This window comes from Aricia agestis, chromosome 5, assembly GCF_905147365.1.
Source record: "Aricia agestis chromosome 5, ilAriAges1.1, whole genome shotgun sequence".
NCBI classification, from domain to species: Eukaryota; Metazoa; Arthropoda; class Insecta; order Lepidoptera; family Lycaenidae; genus Aricia; species Aricia agestis.
In genome coordinates, this window is record NC_056410.1 from 19044312 (window position 1) to 19065337 (window position 21026).

At 38.1% G+C, this 21026-nt stretch overlaps 1 protein-coding gene across 1 annotated transcript in view; it reads right to left on the minus strand.

Moving 5' to 3' along the window:
- LOC121727314 (disks large homolog 2-like) overlaps window positions 1-21026 on the minus strand; it is a 53753-nt gene that overhangs the window by 13968 nt on the left and 18759 nt on the right. The window contains exons 2-6 of the mRNA XM_042115075.1: window positions 20566-20908; window positions 14173-14243; window positions 13038-13220; window positions 3919-3999; window positions 2-202 (exon numbers count right to left, since the gene is read on the minus strand). Coding sequence (XP_041971009.1) covers window positions 2-202; window positions 3919-3999; window positions 13038-13220; window positions 14173-14243; window positions 20566-20800 — 771 coding nt within the window. The 5' untranslated portion in view covers window positions 20801-20908. The remainder of the gene's footprint in view (window position 1; window positions 203-3918; window positions 4000-13037; window positions 13221-14172; window positions 14244-20565; window positions 20909-21026) is intronic.

Below are 21026 nucleotides of genomic sequence, written 5' to 3' on the forward strand. Positions count from 1 at the left end.
CATCCTCATCTCTGACGGCGAGAATTTTATCTCCTAACTTAAGTCTACCGTCGTGGTGGGCGGCGCCGCCTACCGCGATGTGGGATATGAACACCCCCCCTCCCCCCGCCGCGTCGTCCGCTCCCCCCGCTATGCCCAGCCCCAGGCCTCGGAGACCACGACACAGGGTCACGACGCGCGGCCGCCGTGCTCTTCTTACCCTCTGTGAGAGAAGAATAAGAGTTAAAGGTATAGTTCTTGCAATCTATGAGCGCGCGGCGCCCTTAGTTGTGTTGGTAACCATATCTATACACGCGTACATGGCTCGCTCGCTACTGACTGCTCCGTTAGGTACGCACACTAACGAAAATGTCTATTCGTATTTCCAACTACTAATAAAGGCTACGCGCGCTCGTAGATTGCAAGAACTAAACACACCGGCAAAATGAGAGGAACATAACAAAATTGTCAATTTTTTTAAAATTGTTCACTGATTTTTATATATTTATTTATTTATTTACTAATTGATTATTAAGAAATAAATTTTATGTAAATTTAGGGCATAAAAACGTGAAAAAAAGAAAAAATCAGCAAAAATCAAAAAATTAAGAAAATCTTTGAAATTTCAGTAGTAAGTTTTTAAGATAAATTCTCCATTTTTATTAAAGAAATGCCATGTGAAAAGCGTGTAATGCCTTCTATGGATCTCAAGAGGGCCTGGATACGCCATGCCATGCTTGCATTCTAATTGTCAATCATTTCCTGTGGGATATTCTCCTACTCCTCCAGTAGCGCCAACTCGAGCTCCTGGACACATTTTGGAGCTGGAGTTTTAACTCGTACCGTTCACCCATTGATGTGCCACACGTCTTCAATCGGATCCACATCTGTAGACCACGCTGGCCTCTTCAACTGGGCTACGCCAGCATCGTGTAGGTAATAATGCCCGATTTTCTTACTCTATGGACGCACATAAAATTGAAATTGCTACCTAAAACTGTGTAAAAGGAACACCATGCAGTTCCAGGATTTCGGTGCTATAGCCTTGTACTGTCAAAGTAGTCAATGATTTGGAGCCCGCATGGAGCTGATGATTATAGATGATGGATATATAATCATCAGCTCCATGCGGGCTCCAAATCATATGCAACTCCAAACCATTACGAAGCCTGCATCATAGGCCACTGTTTCCGGTAAGTTTGATGACCTGTAGCTTTCCTTATGATTTATCCACATTCTTTATCGCCTGTCAATACAATGTACATAGAATTTGCTCCCATCACCGTACAGCACAAGATTTCACTCACTTGTCTAATTTTGATGTTCACGCGCAAATCTTAGCCTGGCTCTTCGGTGTCCTGTCTCAAGTTTTGGTGCCCTTGCTGGCACTTTTGAGTTTAATTTAACTTCTTTGAGTCTTCTTCTTACTGTACAATCACTTACACGTTCATCTTGGATCTGTTCCGACAGGTTTCGTGTCTACATAGCAGTTTGAGGTCGATTTCTTAAGTTTTGTTTCCTTACAAAATGGTCATCCTGAACCATTGTCACCCGATATCTGCCTTGTTCTCGTCTCCGAACGTAAGATCCAGACTCTCTGAAGCGTTGAAAGTTACGATGAACCACGGAAGCCGACACACCTAAGGCCTGACTGACCGGACGGTACCTTTCTCTATCGTGGTTACAGCTCTAGCTGTCGCAGATGCTGGGAAATCACTAATTTTGTATCTAAGCAATGTGGTCTTCCAAAAACCAAACAATCAAATGAGCTGAGCATACCTTGCACCCCGCTAAAACGCCATTCTTATCAGGAACACTTACAACGTCAATAATCGAAAAACACTTATTAGGGCATAATTGCTATAAAAACCTGTCAACTTGCCAGTTTTGTTCAATATTTTATTTCTTGAATGAGCTTAGAAGCTATAAAAAAGGCTTTCAGACAGCCCGACCCACTTGAGTTCAAGTTTTGGCCCTTTTTACCTATGTTCCGCTAATTTTGCCAGTGTGTGTATAACTATGTGAAGCCAAGATGTCATCTTATCAATTTGAGTCAATAATTTTAATATGACCTCAGAAATATGACTATCTTTAATTATACTGCCAAGTATTTTTACTAACTCCGTCGGTTCGTAATTTTTTTTTTAATGAAATAAGGGGGCAAACGGGCAAACGGGTCACCTGATGGAAAGCAACTTCCATCGCCCATGGACACTCGCAGCATCAGAAGAGCTGCAAGTGCGTTACCGGCCTTTTAAGAGGGAATAGATTAATAGGGTAAGGAAGGGAAGGGAATAGGGGAGGGTAGGGAAGGGAAGGGAATAGGGGAGGGTAGAGAGGGGAATAGGCTAGGGGATTGGGCCTCCGGTAAACTCACTCACTCGACGAAACACAGCGCAAGCGCTGTTTCACGCCGGTTTTCTGTGAGAACGTGGTATTTCTCCGGTCGAGCCGGCCCATTCGTGCCGAAGCATGGCTCTCCCACGTATCAAGGCGTGCCATTTTACATACTGCTGTCCTCTCATCACGTTAATCTTGTGTAACCATTGCCACCATCATTTTGCAGATGTCTACACTACTCACAATCAAAGTTGATCATAGTCAAAGCCTAAAACAAGAAATGGAAAGGGCGTAAGCGACAAAATGGTTTTTGTCGCGTAATTTAAAAACCATCTATGGGCAAATTAAAGTGTATGCTAAAACTAATATATTATGTACAAATGAAAGTTAAATCACTCTCTTCTGTTGGCAAAATTAGAATCCCTGTTTTTACAGAGGTCTTTTTGATTGATTATTCTGTGTTATAAAAGTTGATCAATCGTGATATGCTATGGGTAATTCAAAGATAAAGACATGATGAATACTGACAATGAACTTTAATTTCTTAGCTTTAGTCATTGCTGAGAAAAATCGATATCGCTACAGCCAAATTATCAAGGCGTCGCCTCTTGGTGACGCGTGCAATCAGTAAATTCAAAGTTAGAAAAGAGGAAATAAATTCAAATCAGATTTTATTGTAGGGATTTTTCCGTTTTATAGTAAAGAAGGCAATTTTAATAACGCTATTTAAATTATACTCTTCCAACTAGCCGTTGTAAAAGGCTACATTAATTTTATGAGAAAAGTAATTAGAGGAACCTCTTTTAGTGTCAGCTGCTGTTGACATCCTTTTTTTATGAGAATGCACTATTAAAGGTTGAATGCCGGCAGGGTTAAAAGAACGTAAAAAGATAGTAAATATTCCTTTGAAACGTCGTTTAGAACGGGTTGTTATGAGTTTTAAGCTGACCATATTTTGGCTATGATTAGATGTTTTTATGGGCCATAGAGAAATGCTGAATTTCAGATATTACAGGTGCAGTTAAATTTTTATTATGCATCTAAAATCTTAATCATAGCCAATTTCAACAAACTACAAACGACTACTATCATTTGGTCGGATCATGGTCCTATTGGTCTTGATTTGTCTGTATAAGTTGACTGAATTAACGTAGATCCGCCATCTGGCTAAAAATAAATAATTTATCTATGGTTGCATTGCTAAAATATTATATTACTAGATGTTCCGCGCGGCTTCGCCCGCGTAATTAAGGAATGTCACGGAAACCGTACATTTTTCCGCAAAAAAAGAAACCTATGTCCTTTCACGTGGTCTATTCTTCATGTGCGCCAAATAACATAAAAATTGATCAAATAAGCCCTTTCAAATAATTTCCCCCGTTTTTTCCACACTTTCCTCTATTTCTTCGCTCCTATTAGTCTTAGCATGATAAAATATAGCCTATAGCCTTTCTCAATAAGTAGACTATCTAACACTGAAATAATTTTTCAAATCGGACCAGTACTTTCTGAGATTAGCGCGTTCAAACAAACAAACTCTTCCCAATTATAATATTAAGTGTAGATTTAGACATGACAGCTTTAAAAAAATATACTTACAAGTCTCACAACATTCCCAGCTTTTTGTAAGGCGTCTACTGCCACGGAGTGTGGCGCTCCTTCCACTGATATATCGTTTACCTGCACAAAAGGAAAAAAAAACATTTGCAATAAAGGAAGAAATCAGTTCAAAAAAGAATATTTTACTAATTTAGTGACCAAAGAATTTGTTTCTTGTTTCTTTTATTATTATACGGTTTACATAAATAGTATTAAAATCCAGACTCTGATAATAAGTTTATAAGAGTCTCTTATAATAAGTTATCAAATTTAATTTTTACCATGAGTGCGAAAACTCAAACACATCAATAAAAACACGAACAGCGGGGCTAAAATGGTCGCTTTTGAAGAATCATGATAAGAATCATAATATGATTCATTTTTCTAAAATCGCAAAATGCAACTCTGCTTGCAATTCATTTCTGTATTTTTGTACTGATTTGACATTTCTCAGTTTCACAGTTTTGACAATTCATTTGCTGAATTGATTGAGAGGAATTGCTAAATGTGATCAGTTTAGCCCCGCAGATCTTTATGAATATCAAATGAGGTAAGTGAAAAAGGCAATATATTTGAACATTGAAAATATTATATTCAAAAAATTTGGAAATTGCCAATCAAAATATTGGAGCAAAAATGCTTGATTTATTCAAATTGGAATTTAATAGAATAGGGATATTGCCCAGTGTTGAATATAAAATAATTTAATTTTAAATTGACACAAAGAGCAATTTTTATTAATTTGAATCAATATTTAAAAAAGGTTTTATTACAACATAAATTAGAGTAACATACTTCTAAATGAATACTTGTGACTTAATGTAGTGAATGTTTCATCTTCAATGTTGAAACACGAATCAAAAGGAACAAACATATTCCGGAACTCGAGAACACGAATTTCAAACACACAATCATTAATTCCTTAGATAACTGACGGTTACATTCAATACGATTAACCGTGCGGTTGGGAAATCATTAACGAGAGAACGAGGCTCGCGAGTATCACACCACAAATTAATCCTAAGACTCCTTTGTAGAAATTAATGTTGAGGTAATTTTGTATTGTGTTTAATATAATATTAAGTTACTTTCAACTTTGGCAAATCTATGTTTTCGAATTAGGTGTACTTGAAATTAACTTTATAGGCAGGGTTCCCAAGAACAATTTTTTTTGATTACTGTCAAGCTTTTTTTTTTTAATGAAATAAGGGGGCAAACGAGCAAACGGGTCACCTGATGGAAAGCAACTTCCGTCGCCCATGGACACTCGCAGCATCAGAAGAGCTGCAAGTGCGTTGCCGGCCTTTTAAGAGGGAATAGGTTAATACAGTAAGGAAGGGAAGGGAATAGGGGAGGGTAGAGAGGGGAATAGGGTAGGGGATTGGGCCTCCGATAAACTCACTCACTCGACGAAACACAGCGCAAGTGCTGTTTCACGCCGGTTTTCTGTGAGAACGTGGTATTTCTCCGGTCGAGCCGGCCCATTCGTACCGAAGCATGGCTCTCCCACGGACAAACATTTCGAATATAAGGTTTAATTTTAGCGGCTAAATCCGTGCGTCGCCGGTAAAATTAACGTCGTTCGTCAAACATATTTTGTGTAAAGATGCCATATTTAGAGTGACCTTTACAGGGTCTTACTTAATTATTCTAGATATTAGTTGCCTCATCCCACGCCTACGTTCTATTTATAAAATAATAAGATTTTGAACTCTAGAATGATATTCTCGGACGGTAGATTGTTTTGTTAAGTTGCTATTATACTAGCGGTTGGCGAGTAGATTTAGGGCAGACGAGCTGCGAATACGTTTTCAAACAACTTCAAAAAAGAAAGAGGTTTCCCAATTTGACTGTATTGTTTGTGAATTGAATTTAATGATTATTTTTTTTGTTGGAAAGAGAATATACTTCACAGAATATGGTACCGAGTGTGTCCGCTCGTTCCGCGCTTTTCCTTTCATCCAATTATTTCATACAATTTTTTTCTGTCATGCTGGCAACACGCGCGTGATCAGGAGTAGTTTACCTTCCGCAATCCCTATGCTGACGACGATACGAGTATAATAATATGTCAAAAATGTATGGTATTTGATGTAATGCATCGCAAGCGTCATGGCCTAAAAGGCCTGATACGTACGTTAAAGCACGAGGGTTTTAAGTTCGCGAACTTACTCGGCTCGCGTCGGTGACACACGAGAAATCCTCTCTGGACGTCCAGGCTCAGGAACTCCTGGAACTGAACGTGGACGTCCAGGCTGCCCCTCGTATTCTGGGGAGGGCAAAACTGCGCTCCAATCTGCTCGGGGCAAGAGCAAACACACAAAGGCACCCCCCTCGATATGTAACATGGACTTTTGTAATATCAGGGGATTACACTCCAACCTTAATGCTGTCCATTACCACCTTGAGACGGCAAAGCCGGCTTTGCTCTTTTTAACCGAGACGCAGATATCATCTCCGAGTGACACATCATACCTTTCCCACCCAGGGTATTACCTCGAGCACTCCTTTCTACCCAAAGCTGGAGTGTGTGTGTATATCAGAGATGATATCAGCTCTCGCCGCCTCAGTAATCTTGAGGTCATGGACCTATCAAACTTATGGCTCCGCATAGAATGCGACGACCACCCTCGCGTCTATGCGTGCCTATATAGATCCCATAGTGGTGACCCCGAGACGGACCGACTCTTGGAGCACCTGCAAGCTGCTTCAGATTTTGTGCAGCAGCAGATTCCATCCGCAGAGATCATAATACTTGGCGACTTTAATGCCCACCACGCCGACTGGCTCAATTCCAGTAAAACTGATCATGCGGGGAGATCTGTCTGCAACTTTGCCCTTGCGAACGTCTTGACACAACTGGTTACTACGCCTACGCGAATCCCAGATGTGGATGGTCAGAATCCTTCCTTGTTGGACCTCCTACTGACTTCAAATCCTGACGGCTACCAAATATCCGTAACCGCACCACTTGGTTCATCGGATCATTGCCTTGTTAGGAGTTCTGTGCCACTTACGACGGTGTTAAGACAGCGCGCTGTTAAATACCGTCGTGTGTGGCACTACAAGTCAGCAGACTGGGATGGGATGCGGTCGTTTTTTGCATCCTATCCTTGGGAGCACGTGTGCTTCTCGCCGGATGATCCCGACAACACTGCCAACTCTGTTGCCGATGTGGTGATGCAGGGGATGGAACTTTTCATTCCGACCTCTGTAGTGCCAACTGGCGGCAGTTTCGTCCCTGGTTTGGTTCATCCCCCAAAAAAGCTTCTCGCCGGAAGCAGGAGGCTTACCAATCCTGGGCCAACGCAGTGTCTGCTCGGGATTTAAATACCAGCACATATAAAAAGGAGTACAACCTTGCCTCTAGGTCCCTCAAGAAAGAGATTACTCGGGCAAAGCAACAGCACGTCAATAGAATTGGCAAGAGACTTGAGTGCCTCCCCTCGGGAACCCGTGCATTCTGGTCTCTGGCCAAAGCTATTGAAGGAAATTTCTGCAAGCCAACCCTACCATCCCTACACATAGGAAATGGATCGTTGGCTCAGGACGCAAAGGACAAAGCCGATCTTCTGGGCAAGCTCTTTGCGTCAAACTCGACCCTGGACGACTCTGACGGGGGGCAGAAACCGCCGACCATACCGCGATGCACGAGCTTCATGTCGGATATTCGGTTTCATCAGCGCTCAGTGCGAAAAGCCCTCTGTTCCCTTGATATCCAAAAGTCGAGTGGGCCTGACGGAATCCCGCCTATTGTGTTGAAAAAGTGTGCTCCAGAGTTGGCTCCGGTCTTGACGCGTCTTTTTCGGCTCTCCTATTCCAATGGCATCGTCCCGGTTTCCTGGAAGACAGCCTTGGTGCACCCGATCCCCAAAAAAGGTGACCGCTCAAATCCTTCCAACTACAGACCAATCGCTATAACCTCTCTCTTCTCGAAGATAATGGAATCCATTATCAATAGCCAGCTTCTTCGATACTTGGACGGCCAGGGATTGCTAAGCGACAAACAATACGGGTTCCATAAGGGTCGCTCGGCTGGTGATCTCTTGGCATATCTGACTCATCGTTGGGCTCAGGTAATTGAGTCGAAGGGAGAGGCATTGGCTGTTAGTTTGGACATTGCGAAGGCCTTTGATCGGGTTTGGCATAAAGCGCTGCTGTCAAAGCTTCCATCATACGGGCTGCCCGAGAAATTATGTAGTTATGGGTCACTAGTTTCTTAGCAGACAGAAGCATAAAGGTCGTAGTTGACGGCGAATGCTTGGAAACTCAGTCTGTTAATACTGGTGTCCCTCAGGGATGTGTGTTATCGCCTACTCTATTCATACTGCATATCAATGACATGTTATAAACCAACGGCATTCATTGCTATGCGGATGATAGTACAGGTGATGCTGTATATACCGGCTCCCCTAATATTTCTCGGCAAAATGTCACTGAGAGCCGAAACGAACTTGTGTCTAAGGTGGAGAATTCATTGGAGAAGGTCTCTGAATGGGGTAGACGTAACTTAGTCCAATTCAACCCCACCAAGACACAAGTCTGCGCGTTCACCACTAAAAAGTCACCAATGGTCGTTTATCCTCGTTTCGAGGGCACATCTTTAACCATCTCCCCTAGCATTGAGATACTTGGCGTCAACATATCGAGCGAAGTCCAGTTCCAATATCATCTTGAGGGTAAGGCCAAATTAGCCTCGAAGAAGCTTGGTGTACTTAACAGAGCGAGACAGTACTTCAGTCCGGACCAACGCCTACAACTCTACAAGGCGCAGGTTCGGCCTTATACTCGTATGGAATATTGTTCTCATCTCTGGGCAGGGGCGCCAAAATACCAACTGCTCCCTCTGGATCGTACCCAACGATGGGCTGTTTGAATTGTTGACTGCCATAGTATTTCAAACAGCTTGGACCCCCTGGAATTACGCCGAGATGTAGCTTCACTCTGCATCCTCTATCGGTTGTATCACGGGGAGTGCTCTGAGGAATTGTTCGGAATCATACCACCTGCAACTTTTCGCTATCGTCCCACGCGAAAAACATACCATCCTCATCACCTTGATGAGTGGCAGTCTTCCACAGTGCGTTTTTCGCGTAACTTTCTGCCGCGCACTGTAAAACTCTGGAATGAACTGTCACCAGCAATATTTCCAGACCGATACGACCTGCAAACCTTCAAGAAAAGAGCGTATTCCCTCTTAAAAGGCCGGCAACGCACCTGCAGCTCTTCTGATGTTGCGAGTGTCCATGGGCGACGGTAGTTGCTTACCATCAGGTGACCCGTTTGCTCGTTTGCCCCCTTATTTAATAAAAAAAATAAATGTACTCTGTATCTAAACTTTTAGAAAATGTAGCTAACTATGAAGAGGATACTATCATTATGTATTATTATAATCAGCTTCATAAAGTGTATTATTATAATTTATATCCTACTTCCTACTTTTATTATTATTTATTATTAACATTATAAAGGCGAAAATTTGCTTGGATGTATGGATGTGTGGATGTATGGATGTTTGTATAGCTCTTTGACGCAAAAACTACTGAACGGATTTTAATGAAACTTTACAATAATATTATAGCTTATACATCAGAATAACACATACCCCCTTACTAATAAACGCTGTATAAGCTTTGAATAGTTATACAGTGTTTTGTCTTCTTCAATCCAATTAAAAATGTCACTTGTGTGACAGGAACAAAACACTGTATAACAATTCAAAGCTTATACAACGTTTATTAGTAAGGGGGTTAGGCTATAATTTTAACCGACTTTCGAAATAGAGGAGGTGTTATGTTCGTTTTTTAATATTCAACGATTACTCCGCCGTTTGTCAACCGATTTTCAAAATTTTTCTTTTGGTGTATAGGTTATCATCCCAATTTGGTACCATATTCATAAAAGTGGTGACCTGATGAAGAGATATAAGTAAGTAATCGAGAGAATCCCACAAAATTTATATGGAACTATGTAATACCTTCAGTTTCTTCTAAGCATATACTACCAACAAGTAAGATTTTGCACCAAGGTATACCATGGTTTGGAAGGTGCTGAGAGAACTCCTGATTCGTAATAGATATAAGTTTGGGAGTTTCGACGTTGTTTTAAGAGCGGAAAGCATATGCTACTATGCAACTATTACCTTCATCTTAATAATTATCATCACTACCATAAACCGTTTTAGAACCATGTGTCGTCCCGTTTTGAACCCATTATTGGTACTTTTCATAGTCTTTTATGATATATCACTTAAACCGCGGGTAGCACCGCGGGGCACAGCTAGTAGGACTAATAAGAAGTAGAGTTTAGTTCGACTAATATAAGGAACTATAGTTTTTGTGAATAAAGTTTTTATACAGCTGTATAATTGTGTGTCAAATTAATAAATAACAAAATATATGTCTCTCATCTCGAATGCTGGCATAAATGAGTGCAGTACTATAGCTGTTGGTGCCTTTAAATGAGAAGCGCCATAAAACTTGTTACACTTTACGATTTTTTGACCGACTTCCAAAAAGGAGGAGGTAATACGTTCGGCTGTATGTATCTTTTTTTTGTATGTTCAACGATCAGCCGTTTGTGGTCCGATTTTCAAAATTATTTTTGTGTTGTATAGGGTTTATCTCGAATTTGGTACCATGTTCACAAAAGTGGTGATCTGATGATGCGATCCTTGAGGAATTGAGGGGACTCCTTGAAATTTTTATCGAAACATACAGTGATTTAAATTTTTTCTGAAGTACTCGAGGCACATGCTACCAAAAAGTAAGACTTCACACCAGGTACCCTGAATCCGAAGGTACCCAACAGAACTTTTGAATCCCTATAGATACAATATGTTGGGGGATTTTTGCGTCGTTTAAACCACTGAAAGCATAATCAATTTGATTAATCATCATCATCACGATTATAATTATACCATGGGTCATCAAATTATGACACAATTAGTGGTACTTTTCGTGATATTTTGCATCGAAGCTGATGTTTTTGGTGATTGTTTCGCTGTTTGTGGGCCGATTTTAAAAATATTGTATTGTTGTCTATACAATCCTATGATAAACATACTACAGTCTTCATTATTTTGAAGTCGGTACCAGCTAATTTAATCGTGAGTTCAGTCAATGTCAGAATATCTGAAACTTTTGGGACTGGTACCGACTTCAAAGTAATGAAGAATGTAGTATATGTACAGAAATAGTTGAGATTTAGACGAATTCTGAATAAGGCAATATTAAAGAGTAAGAGTTATTTAAAAATAAATAAATAAATAAATAATACTTTTTATTCATATTATCATAGTTTTTACCTTGGAAGTCGGTTTTAATTTTTTGTTATGGTATTTAATTTTAAGTGTCAGGGTATAAAAGGAAGCGTAGCAAACGATTTTGACCATACATTTGCCGCCTTGAGATCGCACCAAAATCCTATTTTTAGGTTTCCGTACCCAAAGGGTAAAAACGGGATCCTATTACTAAGACTTAGATGTCTGTCCGTTTGTCCGTCTGTCTGTCTGTGTGCCTCCAGGCTATAACTCAAGAAACTCTATATCTAGACTTCTGACATTTTCACAGATTATGTGTATCTGTTGCCGCTATAGCAATAAATACTAAAAACAAAATAAATTAAATATTTAAGGGGGCTCCCATAAGTGACTTCCAAAAAGGAGGAAGTTGTATGTTCGTCTGTATATTTTTGATTTATACGAATTATGGAATAAATTTCCCCGTTTTTTCCACATTTTCCTCTATATTTTCTTTGCTCCTATTAGTCTTAGCGTGATATAATATAGCCTTCCTCGATAAATGGGCTGTCTAACACTGAAATAATCATCAAAATCCGTTGCGTAGTTTTAAGATTAAAGGGAACAAAGGGACATGAGGGAAAAAAGCGACTTTGTTTTATGATAAAAAATATATAAAAAAAAAAAATGGAAATTTATTTGAAAGGGCTAACTTGAACGCGCTAATCTCAGGAACTACTGGTTCGATTTGAAAAATTTTTTCAGTGTTAGATAGCCCATTTTAGTGAGGAAGGCTATAGGCTATATTTTATCACGCTAAGACTAATAGGAGAATGTAGAAAAAACGAGAGAAATTATTTGAAAGGGCATATCTCGCGAACTACTGGAGCAATTTTTATGTTATTTGGCACGGATAAGAAGCAGACCACGTGAAGGATCATAGGCTATCGATTTTATGATATTGAATGTACTGTCACTTCTTGGTGGAAATTCATCTTCAATTAAATAATTATACACCTGATGATGATTTTTTCGAAACCGGTCGTGTATTTAACAATTTTGTAATAAATATATTAAAATAAAGTGGAATAAGTGCAAGGAAAGTGTATAATTATTTAATTGAACTATCGATTTTAATCACTTTTTCAGTGGCTATATATTCAATACCCGTGCGACGCCGGGGCGGCTCGCTAGTTTTAATAATCAAGAAAGTAAATGTCTTGCGTCATAATCTTCATTAAATTAAAGTTATTAAATCTCTCGAAATAAGACCGTTCCTTGTTTCATTTTCAGGTAGAATTAGATTCGCTTCTGCAGCTATTAATAAGCTCTTACAAAGTGTTGTTTAATACTCTGCAACTCTATTAAAACTTTGTAACTAAATACTGAGTAACGAGGTAGGTACCAGGTATAATTTATATTCGTTCTTTTCATAACATTGCGTAGCAATTAACTTCAACATACTGAACTAAACCACAAAATATTGTAATGAACAAAGTAGTTTAGTTCAGCAAATATGATGAAGTTAATAACCATGCAATTGTTAAAATAAAATAGTTATATACCAACCATAGAAATACCACAATATAGAACGATAACTATCATTGAACGACTCAATCGTCATAAAAGTCGACAGCAAAAGTATGACCGACCTGGGTACGACAATAACTTCTCGTCTTAGTATAAATTTTGCGAAACCATTTTTTATCAGTTACTCTTCTATACTAATAATATTTTAGGGTTTGTTTGTGTCTCTACAAATATTACATTGTAAGTAGCAGCACTAAAAGTTTTGTATTATGACACCATGTAGAGTGGTATTTTTAGGATACCAATAACGTATATTTAATAATAAGCTGTAAAACGCAAGGTATCTCACCTGAAGTAGAATATCCCCTAGTTGCAAGCGACCGTCCTGCTTGGCCGCACCTTCCGAAGCTATTCGGGTTATACTGATGTCACCCCCAGTTTCGCTGCCCGCTATACTCAGGCCGAGTCCACTCGCGCCTCTCTCCAACGTCACGTCTAATGTCTCCCATACATCGTCACCTTCGGGCGAGAACTGTGGATTGCCTTCGTTAATATTCTAGTGTATTGGCTATTGACCTGCTCTCGGACTAGAATATATTGCGTGCTCGCTCACTCGCATTGAAATAGTCGAGAGGGTAACAATATTGACAGCGAAATAAAAAGGTCAATCGCCAATTTCCCGGTCTTAGAAAATGAAGCGACATTTGCGAGTTTCTTACGCCGGTTCTTCTCGCCGGGTTAGTTCCCGAACCGGTGGTAGCCATCATGTAGGACATTCTGAAAACATTTATTTTAAATTTATTCAGAAATAAAACAATTTTGATTTTGATCTCTTTTGCGTCCTACCTCGCCGCGTATGTTAGGATCCCTCTTTCTTTTTTTTACAAATTAGTAAAGTCGTCTATGAGCTTTACGCGCATTATCCTTTGTTGCTTTTTTTAGGATTCCTGTTGCAATTTGTACTTCTAATTGTAAAAATACGTTAAGTTACTGGATTCTATTCGTTACCAAATATATGGTAGAGCAATTACAATAATATTATATCAAAATAGCAACAGCCGACAATTTTATTCGTTGTTGCTATTTTCGTTACCATATCGGTATAAAATTTTAACTTGATATAATGTAAGCTATTTGATTACTATTAGACATATATCAGCAATATCTAAGCTTTTTACAATTGAAGACGTTAGTGGATGAAGCAGGTAAGTAATAGTTTATAAAATGTGTTTTTTTCTTTGCATAACTGGAGGCGTTAGGACCGGTTAAATGATTTAAAATAAAAAAAAATGTGGATTTTATGTATAGTCAGATATATTATTAGCCAAATGATGAAATAGGTAAGCTGTCCTTATATAATAAAATGTTAACTATCGGATGCATCCACTCACTTCTTCAATTGTTTCATTATAACACACATACTTGAAACAGAACAACATCCAAAACAACTATAAATAAAGTGTCAGACAAAAGGTGTTACGGACCTGGTGGCTTCCCGCCCTCGCTTCCGGACTCGACTTCATCTCCCGCCCGCCCTCGTAGTTGGTCGCGTTCGCTGGAACAACGGACAACGTCAGGAAACGACCCTTGTTTGTTCTTTTTTTTTATTTACTTTTTTTTGCCGCGTACACAAATTTTTTGTCTGGAAATCATTTTTATCGACAAAGGTTTTCGTGTTGTTTTGTTTGGAATTTAGAATTTTATAGAGCTGTATTTTCGAAGCACCTTCAAATATTTGAATGTTTATATTGTATAGTGATATTTATAATACTCTTTTATTTAAGCAACTTGCAAATATAACAAAAGAAATATTGAACACCTTAATCATCATCGCTTTTACTTTCACCTTTTCGTTACATTTTACATCAAAAATTCACCTCCATTTTCCAACGTGACCTACCTACTGTGAACGTAGCATAATCCTATTTACGCTAAGAACATTGAAATAAAACTGGAAACAAAGACGCTTCTCGAATTACATTAGAATCGAGAGACAGCTAAAGACAGCTGAGAAGTGCATGAATATTTAAAGATGATTAAAATAATTACAAAATCCTGATTAAATGCAGCTCTTTCATTCGATGAATGCTCTAGTACTAGTGAATAGTGATAGAGGTAAAGAGAATTCACTTTCAATAAATCAAAGTATATACTTTAAATAAACAGAGTAGTGTTAGTTCAAATGAGGCTTATTTCTGTGATGATGTGTATTAAATAAAAAAATATGTATTAATTATTTTATTTACAAAAAAAAATACGTAAGTATCTGAAAAATGTTCTCTGCCGTCTTGCACGGATAGCGTTAATTAAAGTTAAGCTTGGATGAAAATTATATTATTAATTGATAAATACAAATTGATTGATGAATAGAAAAATAGTCATGACAATAATATAATATTTAACATAGAAATAAATTTTTATTTTAGATATTTTTAAGTTGAAATGTATTTATTTTGTATACAATTTTACTTTTCTTTAAATTATATTATGTCGTCTAGATACATTCTATAGACTATGTACATCTGCTTCATCTCAAGGTTATCATAACCCTAACGCAAAATATGGGTTATGTCCCTGCTATATTCATTCAACCATTCAACTTTGTCAGTGTTCAACAAAAGTTATGCCACGGCACACTGGTGTACCGTGGCCAGTAACTGTAGTTGGTATGCCACATAAAATGACATTTTATTTTACCTATATTATACTCCTAATTTATAAGAATTAAAAAAAGGCAACATGTCAGGACGATTGACGAAAAGAATAAGAATTGGGAACAGAGCATCACGTGTATATTATTCTGATTATTTTGTTAGGTTCCTCCAAAAATTTTCATTTCTCTAGCTGTACCCTGAACACAAATAGTTTGCGGAGCACTGAACTATCTCATACACAAACACAACAAAATACGTTAACAAATTATATTTAACAGTTGTGTGTCGATTAATTAAATTGACGTTGTTTACGAGGGCGGACTCGGGCGAATCGTAAAACTTAAATTACAAACCCTACAGTAACAAGTGCCCTTAATTTTTATGCATTTCCTGAATCTAATCTCCGGAAGGATTCAGACCCGGTCGTAAACCATCCTTTATCTTTTAATAGCAAAGATAGGAAATCGTGCGATTGCCTCTATTTTATCCGTTTGAACCGGTTTATCAAGTTATAGTTTAGAGTGTTCGAAAATTGCCGGGATTATCTAGTCTGAGTCTATAAATTGGGTTGGTTTATGGCTCTTTCAGGTAGGTGCGATTTGGATAGGAAATGTTGGATTGAGATGTTTCGAAATATCGAATAATTTTAAGAAAATAATATGTCAAATTTAGAAGACGTCGTGTGGTAGTCAATAGGCTTTCATCACCGGATCATCACCGCACAGGAAACTGGCGTTGAACAACACTTATTTCGTGTTTGCTAAATAAATATGTAGGTGCAAGGCTAACTTTATTAAAGGGCAGGCCTAATCAGGAAAGCAACTCGCAACAAAAACTTCTGATTTTTTCTTACACGTCGCTATTCCATTTTCGGTTCTCCTGAACCATTTTCCTATTCCCTGGTTAATTTTAATGTTGAAAAAATTAAACTTTCGAGTCAAGTCTATGTCAACAGTCCTATTAGACGTGTGTATATTTGAGTAGACAAGTTAAGTGTAATACAGTGGGATAAAGATTTCCCGAGGGCTGAAGTGGACAGCGGATGACAGCGGTGCTCCAGGGTAAGTTGACGTTTGTATAGTAATATTGCGCTGACAGGCCGTTCAGATATTTTACTTAATGCTAAGAACATAAAGATCAATTTCATATGAACCCGGAAAAAAAATAACTCTCAAAATACTGTATGTGTTAACAGTCGTTACAGTTAAGAGAAATCTTGAGATTTTTGTAACGAGAACGTGTTGAGTAAATTTAGAATCTGTTTTTGTTTGGATTTGGAAAAACTAGCGGTAGAGTGAATGAAGTACCACAAAGTAATGGTCTAAACAAAATACGATTTATGGATATTATTCTAACTTGTTCTAAAATGTATCACAAAAAAAGCTGACCATAATTTTAGGTAGGTATACTGATTAAAATACCATAATTAATACCAATCGGTAGGCAAACTCCGAAACTTCGTGCGAACTTCCGAAAAACGTGCCCGCGGCGTCGCTTGCGTTAAGAAGTATTATTATATACAAACTTTCATCCCCTATTTTAACCCATTGGGGTTGGAATTTATCAAAATCCTTTCTTAGCGGATGCCTTCGTCATAACATTTACCTGCATGCAAAATTCAGCCCGATCCGTCCAGTGGTTTGGGCTGTGCGTTGATAGATCACCATGTCAGTCAGTCAGACCTTTGAGTTTTTTTATACTCGTATATAGATTTATCAATAACCAAGTGATACAGTTTTAGTTTCAATCAAGAGCTCGCAGTTTTTCCCAATATTTTTGGGAGGACCTATCTGTAATTTTCACTGAAAACTAATATATTAGCGAGATGGTATCTACTGCAGTACTTATTTTTGCATGAAGTTAACTTACTCTACCGTGTAATATAATTAATACTATTGTACATTGGTATGCGACAATCTAAGTGCCACATCAAAAAACCTACATATTTAATTTATAATTATTATTTCGTGATCATTGTACTGACATTAAGTAACACATTATGAATATTAATGTAAGCTTATCTTTAATTCATTGCAGTGTGTTAGAAGCAAAAACTTTATTCGTGACTGTACAAGGAACTTATTCAGTGTCAAGGCTGGTCTAAAGCGCGTACCTACAACTCTTATAGAATAGAATAGAATAGAATAAACGTTTATTTGTAGCTAAAATAATTATAAGATACATAATAATATTAAATAAAAATAAAAAATAAAAATAATAAAATAGGAATATTACAAAATAGTGAATTAGCATAGCCGCAAATTGGACCAAACTCGGCAGTGTTGGTACACCCAGCAGGCAACCAACGCTGGTCTTCCGCTTGACCCATTCTGTGACCTCACAACCATCCGAACTTCTAAGTGACAAGTCTTACATAATATGACATAACTCATAAATCATTAATTATTTGCAATAATTTACAATCAAGTGTAAACATGCTTCATTAAACATAAAACAACAATTAAATAATTGATTTCAGTTTTCACCAACAATAATAATTATATTAGTACTCAATATTCACTAGACTAATAAGATATTTTATAATTATTTATACCTATTCATACTCATGAATCTGTATTCTGTATTATGTAAGTTTGCTGGATTTAAAGTACTATCAGAGAAGTTAATTCATAGGCGGACCCATCGGACCAAGAGCCTGCGACGGCCACACCTTCCTCAGTTTACGCCTCCGTGGTCTAGTGGTATAGAACGCGGCTCTTGACTCGGAGGTCGTGGGTTCGATTCCCGCGTTGGATACATATTGTTATTTCCAAGTTTGGTTAGGACAATGCAGACTGATCCCCTGATTGTCTGACAAGTAAGATGATCTATGAGTCGGATGGGCATGTAAAAAGTCGGTCCTACGCCTGATCTCTCGCCGGTCGTGTCGGTCTTCCGTCCCACTTGGTTATGAGAGTAAAGGAATAGAGAGTGCTCTTGTGTATTGCGCACACACTTGCGCACTATAAAATTATTTATGCGTAGCTGACCTGGTTTCAATGAAACCGGTGTGGGAGCTATTATTATATTATTCTTCAGTTTAGGAAAGTTGAAAGTTTACCTGTTTGTGACCTTTACAGAGGTGAGAACTACCAGCAACTATGGAGTTTCGGTCGCGGTTACTTTAGGAGATATTCAGTTCTGAAGGTCTACCTGACCTTTGAGAAAGAATAAAGTTCAATATCAAGCTCAAGCCTAGCTCAAGGTCTGGCCGTTGTAGGCTCTTACACTACACGTAATTGGGTCAGTTTCTGACAAACCCAACCACCAGAATTTGAATTGACATAGCCCGACCAAATGATGTAGTTCCGCCATCTGCCTATGAATCCATTTCTTCGATGGTACCTTCATGACAAATGGGTAGCATCAAAATATGATGAGTTGACACGGATAGTATAACCATCTCTGTACATCCATGACAAAAAGAAGATGAATAGATTATTCATTATCATGAATTATTATAAAATAATACGTTATGTATATTATTTTGTATGCACGTAATTATTACTAAGTGGTAGAGATCTTATTTATTTATACGATATTTGATATGATTTATGTTCCCCAAACTGCCAACTACAGGCAACCCAAGACGGTCCCTTCCCAGTTAGGGACGATAAAAAGGCATTTCCTACCCAACTTTATCTCGACTGACTTTATTTTCAATATAAACCTTAAACACAGCACCCCCATTAGAACAAAGGTAACGTGTTTGAAATATCGAGGAGTCGAAAGCAAAAAGTGGCACTCCGAAGATTGTGAATTCTGATATCTTTTACGGCGTCAAAGAAAAAACGAAAATGATATTCATCGCTGAATATTTCCTCGATTTTTCGGAGGATGTTTATTTTACTCGCGATGTTACTGATATTGTTATTCAAAAGAATCGACTATATTGGACCGTTGCCAGGTCGTCAAAAACCTTTAATTGTATATTTTGGTGCCATATTGATTCTATTATTCCGCACTATTTGAATTTCATTGCATATTCAGAGCATTTGAGGGTTACAACGAACTAGATATGTTTTGAATAAAGTGCCTAATACTTGTGAAACTATTGAATAGATAAAATATAACTGCTTGCTGCTTGAATAAAATTTTAATAGAATGCTGTTTAAAACCCTTAACTGGTTACGGGACCTATAAAAGAAATGCCATTTCCCTATAATCATTATCATTTCGCCCCAGAGAGCGAAATGTCAACCATTAATTTGCGAGCAATCGTTTCGATTCATCGCCAATTAACTGGCATTTTGTTAATTTCTCATATTACTATAAACTAGCTAATTGACCGAGCTTTGCTCGGTATTCGATATAACACTAATAAATTGACATTTTCTAAAAATGATTTCTAGCTAGATCGATTTATCGCCCCCGAAACAGCCTATATACTAAATTTCATGAAAATCGTTGGAGCCGATTCCAAGATTCCAATTATATACAAGAATTGCTCGTTCAAAGATATAGGATATTACTATACATATTATAAAAGAAACTAACTTTTGTAAGAAACAGCTCGTACCAGTTTCGACCAATCGCAAATAATTAGCACTGTATCAGTACTCTAAATATGATAATAGTTTAAATAAACTATTTTTTTTTTTTTTCAAAAAATGTAATGTATTAATGCATTGTCATTGGCTCTTATTACGTATGCAAAGTTTCGAATTAATTAGACTACTGTAAATAGGTAAAAATCGTGCTCAAAGATTCCGTTAGATATATTATGCACTTAGATACTATATTATACACTATCATACAGCCTAAGCTAGCTAATAGAAAATGTCGGATCTACTGGCCGCCACACCGACTGGGACCTCACCGTTCAAAACATTAATATTATTATTATGCAATGTATAAAACAATAAATGTATATATTTATTTATTATATGTATAACATATTATACTCTATTCTATTAAATATACATATAACATAAAAAAAAAAAAAAGTGTCCATGGCGTGATGGACCACAATTAATTAAAATTCATAATATTATTTCAATTATCCTTGGTGCGAAAAATCTAAATAATAAAATAACAAAAAAAGGATATGGACGAACAGTCTATAGACGGCCCCAATTTTATAATAAAAAAAAATAAAAAAAATGCTAGCTAATAAAAGCGTGGTATACCTCGATCGTGGGAATCGCAGACACAATAGATTTTCAATTGATATGCGACAGCCGGGTGCCGCTTGGGGATGGATGGGTTAAAAGGAATACTCACAATCCTCTGTGATCTGCAGCTCGATCTTGTCCAGATCCTCGTCGTCATCGAAGTCTGTCTGGACGGTGACGTCACGGGTGTAGTGCTGTAGGGCTATGACGTCGAAGGCGGCCCGCTCAGGGTCCGGGCTGCGCCGGCACTGGCCCTGCGCCCGGCGGCACGCCGCGCAGCCACACAGCGAGCCGCGGACCCGGAGCAGCCACACTAGACCGAACAGCGCCATCCACTTGACCATACTGTGTCAGTTCATCTCACCAGCACTTCACTTCACATCACTTCGAAAACGATCCATCGTCTTGTCTATAGCAGATATGTGGGTACGAATGGCGTCAATCATGCGATCCTAATGGAAAGTACTATCAGAGAAGTTGATTCATAGGCAGATGGCGGACATACGTAATTTGGCCGCGTTAATATGTCAAACCCAGCCGACAAACCGACTAATATTGAATTGACACAAT